The following is a 7896-nucleotide window of genomic DNA, read 5'->3' on the forward strand; positions in this document are numbered from 1 at the left end:
TATATGCTTGGTTAGTTTTTATCTTTACCCCTAAGTAGACATCCTGTTAACTTTGCAAGGGGTTTATCCTTTACTAGAGATTTGTATTTGAGTCCTGCTTCAGTTTCTTCCTTTTTGTATAGTGGTAGTAAAATTTTGTATCAACCTTCTCTGTGTAGATTTTTCTTTGATTTTACATTATTTGATTTTACATTAATTTTCATTGTATCATACAAAACTAAATTCAATTAAACATTAATTTGTAGATGAATGAGATACCACAAGTTATGAAAGTGTTTAAGATTAATTAGACAATTGTTGAAATCCTAGGATATAGGTCAAAGATTTGTCTAAATACTGTCTCATGCACAGTGATTTAACATTGTTTGCAGTCTTTCATATGGTCCAGGCATGTTCAATTATTTCAATAAAAACCTTGGAGTCAGCCCTGACTGGTTTGGCTCAGTGGATAGAGCGTCGGCCTTCAGTCCCAGGTTCGATTCCAGTCAGGGGCATGTGCCTTGGTTGCGGGTGCGTCCCCAGTAGGGGGTTGGGGTGGGGGGCAGTGCAGGAGACAGCTGATTGATGTTTCTAGCTCTATCCCTCTCCCTTCCTCTCTGTAAAAAATTAATAAAACAACCAATGGACATAAGACACTGGGGGATAGGGGAGGCTAGGGGACTGTCTAGGGCGGGGGGAAAAATGGGCACATATGTAATACCCTTTGTGATAAATAAAATTTTAAAAAAATATATAAATAAAAAAATAAAAATAAAAAATCAATAAAACATATTAAAAAACAAACAAACAAAAAACCCTTGGAGTCGTATATTATTCCCATTTAGTTTACAGTTTAGAAAACTAAAACTCACTGTCACCACTAATTATTAAATCCATAATGTTTTCTCTGTTTTTGAATAATATTTTAGAAATAGTAGAAACTTTTCTGTAGTCTTATGTTTATGGAACTAAGAAACTGTTAGATGGTTAAATTAAATACACAATGGCTTTTAGTAGTGGTTAACTTTTTTATTATCTGGGATTTTGAAAATAGGTGAATACTTAAACTTTTTTCCTTTTTTAAAATATATTTTTATTGATCTCAGAGAAGAAAAGAGAGGGGAGAGGGAGATAGAAACATTAATGATGAAAGAGAATCATTGATGGGCTGCCTCCTGCACGCCCCCTACTGGGGATCGAGCTGGCAACCCCGGGCATGTCCCCTTGACTGGAATTGAACCTGGGACGCTTCAGTCCACAGGCTGATGCTCTATCCACTGAGCCAAACCAGCTAGGGCTTAAACTTTTTTCAGAGGTAGATGACTGCAGTGAGCTGAACATAAAGAAAGAATGTCCTTTGTATTTTCATTGAGAAGATTGAGGTAGGTCCTAGGACATAGCAGCCACAAGAATCTACTATGCAATTGACTATAGCTCTTTTCCAGAAATTGTTCTTTTCTGTTTTACATTTATTCAAATGAAGAAAGGACTGAGAGTTCGTATATAACAGTTCTTATATTTCATAACTCAGTTGAGGCTAAATTATTGCCTCTTGCCTTTGAAAATTAACCACATGCTAAGTTTACTGCAGAAGTGTTGACCATGATCCCAATTTTTGTGTTTATTTTGTAACCCTTCTATACTGGTCTCTTAGATTCATTATTTCTGCACCTTTGAAGTAGACTTATTTGAATGTTAATTTTTTTTAAATGAACGAGTTCATTGTAATAAAAGAGAAATGATTTTAAAAAAATGTTTTATATATTAATTGCATATAACATAATGGTGTGAGATAGATTCTGGAGTCAGATTTCTTGGATTTGAATCCTGACTCTATCCTTCTCAGCATTGGAGACTTGGACAGGCCATGTGGATTCCTTATCTTCTGAGTCTTAAGTTTCCTAATGGGTAAAGTGGGGAAAAAAGAATAGTTCCTACCTTATGTAAGCATTAACTAAATATATTATTGACATAGCACCTATTACATAACTATAACTATTATCAATTAAATTACTTGGGAGAATTTTAGAATAGAAATGTTACTTAGCATTTCAATATGAGATGTTTAAACACCCATACAGTTCCCACCTCCTTCACTCTAAAGTTTCTAGCTAAGAAAATTGAGGCCAGCATGGATAAACTTACCTAAGTTTTCCACCTATCATTTCTACACTAATATATATTCCAGTTATGCCTACTTTTTTCCCTCTGGCCTTTGAAATAGAGGTGATTTCTATTCAAGATCAATGTCACTGCCACCTGTGCACATATCCACATCTAACTTCCAAGAGCCTCGCTTTATTGATTATTCACTTCTCCAGATTCTTTTTTTAATCCTCACCTGAGAATTGAGGGTATTTTTTATTTTCTTTTTGTTTTTAAGAGGGTATTTTTTCCATTGACTTTTGGAGTGAGTAGAAGGGTGGGGAGTGGAGAAGAAAGAGAGAACCATCGAGGTAAAAGACACACATTGATTATTTGCCATCCATGGTGCCCAGACAGGACCCGGGATCGAACCTGGGACTTTTTGGTCCTCTGGTCCACTGAGCAAAACCAGCTAAGGCCAGATTCTGTGCTTTGTCATACCCAAGTGCGTAGTAGGTACAAAGAAGTGTTTGTTGAATATAACAGAGTGGTTAAGAACTTGGAGTCTGGAATTAAAGTCCTATTCAAGCTTATCAAAAACAATTTAATTAGCTTATCTTTCCTGATCTGTAAAATTGATTAAATTATGTCTATACAGTGGGGCCTTGACTTACGAGTTTAATTCATTCGAGACTTAACTCAAATTACTCTATCAACTCAATGTAAAAAATCGGCTGAGAGACAGCTGGTATCTCAAAAAACTCGTTAGTCGGGACACTCGTAAGTCAAGGCCCCACTGTATCATGGGGTTTATAGAATTATACATAGAAAACACAGCATGATGTTTGAAGATTACTGCACAAAAGGGCAAAAGTGATTCAGAAAGATTCAATCATATAGTTATATTGGAAGTAGAGAATTTGAAAAAATGACAAAAGACTAGGGAAATAGGGATTGGACAATGACAGTCATTTTAGCAGATAGTATACATAGTAGATTGATTATATTTGGAGTGTGGATTATTAGTACTTGATAAATTATTTTACTGCTGTTTTCTGTTCTTTTTTAAAAATATATATTTTTATTGATTTCAGAGAGGAACGGAGAGGGAGAGAGAGAAACATCAATGATGAGAGAGAATCATTGATCAGCTGCCTCCTGCATGCCCTACACTGGGGATCAAGCCTGTAACGGGGTCATGTGCCCTGAACAGCAATTGAACTTTGACCTCATGGTTCATAGAGCAACGCTCAATCATTGAGTCACGCTGGACAGGTGTTACTGTTTTTTATTTCAAAGGAAGACAGGTATTTTTTTCCCTATAAAGGGTGAGTAGGTAATTGAGTATAGTAGGTCCTCAAAAATGTTTCATTATGAGGTCAACGGGGGGTGAGGTGAGCGCAAGACTGGGGGTATGAGGGGATAATGGGGGGATAAAGACACATTTGTAATAGCTTAATAAAACATTTAAAAAATGTTTCATTATAAGATTGATGAGATGCTGTAGGAACCAGCTGTTGTTTATATCCTATGGTTATATCAATTAGCCTATGGTAAAATTGGTTTCCTTAAATGTTTTGCTTAAGGTAACAGAACCTATTGATGCTAAAGAAGAATTACTCTTAGTTGAGTAGATGTTCTTTTAAGATTTGACTTTGGTTGGTGGTCACATAGTACAATATACAGATCTTGTAGCATAAAACCCCACACCTGAAACCTGTATGATCATGTTTACCAATGTCACCCCAGTAAATTTAATTAAAAACAACATTTTTTAGGGACTACCAAAAATTGTATAAATTTTATTGAACTGTGAAGAAGTAAGCATTAATGGAAGAGGATAAACAGAATGGTGACCAATTTTTTCCCTAAATGTTAGATTAAAATCACATAAAGAATAGAATTAAAAATTTCATCTGTGCTAGTTCTTGCAATAATAATATAACTTTTTTTTTCTTTTTCTGTCTCTTACAGGTTGTTGTTGTTTTTTGTCATAGACACATGTTCAGTGGGAGAATTGGACTTGACTGAACACACTTCTGTGTTATTAGGGAGTAAAGCCATGGCAACTAGTCTCACGGACGTAGGAAATTCATTTGGTCATCCAACTAGTACTTTAGTTAATAGATCGAGAAACTCATCGGTGCAAGACGATGATGATGATGTTGTGTTTATTGAATCTATACATCCTCCTTCAACTTCTTCAGCAATAGTTGATCAAAAAAATTTTATATTTGCTTCATCAAGAAATGAAAAACTACAAGGAAATGATTCCCTAATTCCTTCCTCAAGAGATTTGGCTTCTCAAAGGGGATATATAAGTGAGACTATTATTATTGATGATGAAGAGTACATAGAAACAAATGGAGGGGAAAAAAATTCTTTCAGTTTTATTGAATGGGGACTTCCAGGAACTAAAAACAGAACCAAAGATGTGGACTTCTCCACTTCCAGTCTTTCAAGAAGAAAGGTAAATGTAGGAATGGGTAATAGTGTTATCACTACAGAATTGACTCTGAAATTCAGATTGCTAGTGTTAACAGCCTTAGAAACAGGTATAAGCTCTCTGAATGATGGGCAAGATATGAACTTAATTATTATACTTGTAGCATCACTATAGAATACCAACTTGGGAGATGTCGCTAAAGGACTTCAGCCAAGTAATTTTGGTGTTAATATACAACATACACCCCATCTTTAACTTCACAGACCAAGACTGCAGTAGGACCTTTTAATCCTGGTAGGATGAATGTGGCAGGAAATGAATTTCAGAAAGGAGGATTTGCGACTCATCATAGTCCTGGTAAGCCATGAGTGATCTACCCCAAGTGAAAAAACTGTTGGCTGTTATTTTTACAACCCATTTCATTTATGTTCTGTATGTGAAATATTTTCTTTCTCTCGACTTTCAGGTTATGATAGCATATTTTACTTAATAAAACTGCAGTCGGTCTGTGAATTTTCAGAAATTTAATCTGTTATACCTATCGTAGTTTACATCTAAAGTGGTTTAATTGAAAACCTCCATAACCATTACCATTGACCTTGTTTACTAGTGTCTATTTTAATGTAAAAATCATAGAATAAAAAGGTGTGTTGGCCCTAGCCAGCTTGGCTTAGTGGATAGAGCGTCAGCCCACAGACTGAAAGGTTTTGGGTTTGATTCTGGTTAAGGACATGTACCTAGATTGCAGACTCCATCCCTGGCCTGTAGGCAACCAAATGATGAGTCCCTCTCACATTGATGTTTCTCTCTCTCTCCCTCCCTCGCCCTCCCTTTTACTCTCTCTAAAAATCAATGGAAAATATCCTTGGGTGAAGATTAACCACAACAAAAAGATGTATTGAACTGAAGGGGAATATAATGTAATATAATGTAGTAATTGACTTTTATTTGAGTTATAATTATGTAACTTGAAATTTCAATTTTTGCTTAATGTGTTTATTTTGAGACTGTCTCTGATTTTCATTTTTAAATCATCATTTCATTGCTTAATTTTAAAGGTTTCTTGCTTTAATTCAGAGATCTATACTTTTGAAAGTCTTGTTCTGAAAAAATTAAGATATAATGATAGTTATTTAAAACTTAGCAAATCCTTTTTGTGGCTTTTTCATGACACGTGGGGTTTTTCTTTTTCAAATATATTTTTATTGATGTCAGTGAGGAAGGGAGAGAGAAACAGACACCAGTAATGAGAGAGAATCATTGATCAGCTGCCTCCTGCTCTGGGAATTGAGCCCGCAATCTTGGCATGTGCACTGACCAGGAATCAAAGCATAAACTCCTTGTTCATAGGTTGAAGCTCACCCACTGATATTTGAGTGTTGATTTTGTTATCTGCTACATTGCTGAATTCATTTATTAAATCTAGTAGTTTTTTTGGTGGAGTCTTTAGGGTTTTCTACGTACAATATCCTGTAATCTGTAAATAATAATAGTTTTACTTTTCCTTTCCAATATGGATGCCTTTTATTTCTTCTTGTCTGATCACTTTGGCTAGAATTTCCAGTACTATCTTGTAAAGGAGTTGTGAAAACAGACATCCCTGTTTTTAGGGGAAATGGTTTTAGTTTTTGCCCATTGAGGATGATGTTTGCTGTAGGTTTGTCATATATGGCCTTTATCATGTTGAGATATGCTCCCTCTATTTCTGCTTTACTGAGAGATTTTATTTTAAAAGGGTGTTTGATTTTGTCAAAAGCTTTTCCTGCATCTATTGATATGATCGTGTGATTTATTTTATTTTATTTTTTAAAAATATATTGAAAATGAGTGATGCTGCAGGTGATATTGTTGACATAAGAGAAGAGATTAAAAGTGACTTCGATGCTCTATCCACTGAGCCAAACCAGCTAGGGCTGATCATGTGATTTTTGTCTTTCAATTTGTTTATGTGATGTATCACATTTATTGATTTGCGAATATTGTACCAGCCTTGCAAACCTGGAAGAAATCCCTTTTGATCATGGTTTATGATCTTTTTAATATATTGCTGGATCTGTTTTGCTAATATTTTGTTGAGGATTTTAGCATCTAGGTTCATTAGGGATATTGGCCTGTAAATCTCTTTATAGTCTCTTTATCTGGTTTTGGAATTAGGATAATGCTGGCCTCATAAAAAGAGCTTAGAAGTTTTCCTTCTTCATGGATTTTTTTTGGAATAGTTTGAGGAGGATAGGTTTTAGTTCCCTTTGAAGGTTTGGTAAAACTCCCCTGTGAAGCAATCCGGACCAGGACTTTTGTTGGCTGGAATTTGTGCACCAGTAGAGTCCCTTGTCCTGGCCTACGGAATTGGGCTGAAACCGGCTCTCTAACATCCCCTGAGGGGTCACAGGTTGTGAGAGGGCATAGGCCAGGCCAAGGAACCCCACCAATGCACAGTCTGGGCTAGAGGGACCACAGGAGGGCTCTAGGGCGTGTCCAGCCTGTCTCCCTCAGTCCTGATTGCCTGGCTGGACCCCAGCAGCAAGCTAACCTACTGGTCGAAGCGTCTGCCCCCTGGTGGTCAGTGCACATCATAGCGACTGGTGACAGGTTGACTGCCCCTGGTGGTCAGGGCACGTCCTAGCAAGCGGTTGAGTGGCCTTAGTGTTGTGGCGAATGACCTAGGACCGTGGTTGACAAACCGCTGCTTGTGAGCCACATGCGGCTCCTTGGCCCCTTGAGTGTGGCTCTTCCACAAAATACCACGTGCAGGCGCGCACATACAGTGCGATTGAAACTTCATGGCCCATGCGCAGAAGTCAGTATTTTGTGGAAGAGCCGGTGTTTTGTGGAAGAGCCACACTCAAGGGGCCAAAGAGCCGCATGTGGCTCACGGGCCGCGGTTTGCCGGCCACTGACCTAGGAGAATGACAGCCGGCACTCAGAGGAATTAGGAAAGTAAAACCTTTCTTACACAGCACTGCTAGTCCAGGGGACTTTGATCCAAAGCCTGAACTGCCAATGTGGGAGGTGTTTTGTTTTTTTTTGTTTTTTGTTTTTAAATACTTCTATTGATTTCAGAGAGGAAGGGAGAGGGAGAGAGAGATAGAAACATTCATGATGAGAGAGAATCATTTGATCAGCTTCCTCTTGCATGCCCCCTCCTGGGGACCAAGCCTGTAACCTGGGCATGTGCCTTTGACCGGGATGGAACCTGCGACGCTTCAGTCCGCAGGCCGACGCTCTATCCACTGAGCCAAACTGGCTGGGCAAATGTGGGGAGATTTTGATATATATCATCTTGTGGTCCCCTCAGGGTGGGCTTTGTAGCTCCACCCAAGTCAGTTAGAATGGGGTTTGTGGCAGGCCTCTCAGGATGGGCTAAGGTCGCGAACTGCTCTAGCTAT

At 37.8% G+C, this 7896-nt stretch overlaps 1 protein-coding gene and 1 long non-coding RNA gene across 6 annotated transcripts in view; both read left to right on the plus strand.

The window, feature by feature from the left end:
• Nucleotides 1-4126, plus strand: part of LOC107183328 — a 5948-nt gene extending 1822 nt beyond the window's left edge. For both annotated transcript variants that reach the window (XR_001514111.1, XR_001514110.1), the window contains one exon: nucleotides 4039-4126. This is a non-coding gene — a long non-coding RNA (uncharacterized LOC107183328). The remainder of the gene's footprint in view (nucleotides 1-4038) is intronic.
• A 337-nt stretch (nucleotides 4127-4463) lies between these two features.
• Nucleotides 4464-7896, plus strand: part of ZMYM5 (zinc finger, MYM-type 5) — a 52394-nt gene continuing 48961 nt past the window's right edge. For 3 of the 4 annotated variants that reach the window (XM_015565049.1, XM_015565050.1, XM_015565047.1), the window contains exon 1: nucleotides 4792-4867. In XM_015565049.1, the coding sequence (XP_015420535.1) occupies nucleotides 4814-4867 (54 nt within the window). In that variant the 5' untranslated portion in view covers nucleotides 4792-4813. Of the gene's footprint in view, nucleotides 4535-4791; nucleotides 4868-7896 lie in introns of those variants that run through there. The other variant, XM_015565048.1, reaches the window with a different exon arrangement.

This window comes from Myotis davidii, unplaced genomic scaffold, assembly GCF_000327345.1.
Source record: "Myotis davidii unplaced genomic scaffold, ASM32734v1 scaffold840, whole genome shotgun sequence".
Classification (NCBI taxonomy): domain Eukaryota; kingdom Metazoa; phylum Chordata; class Mammalia; order Chiroptera; family Vespertilionidae; genus Myotis; species Myotis davidii.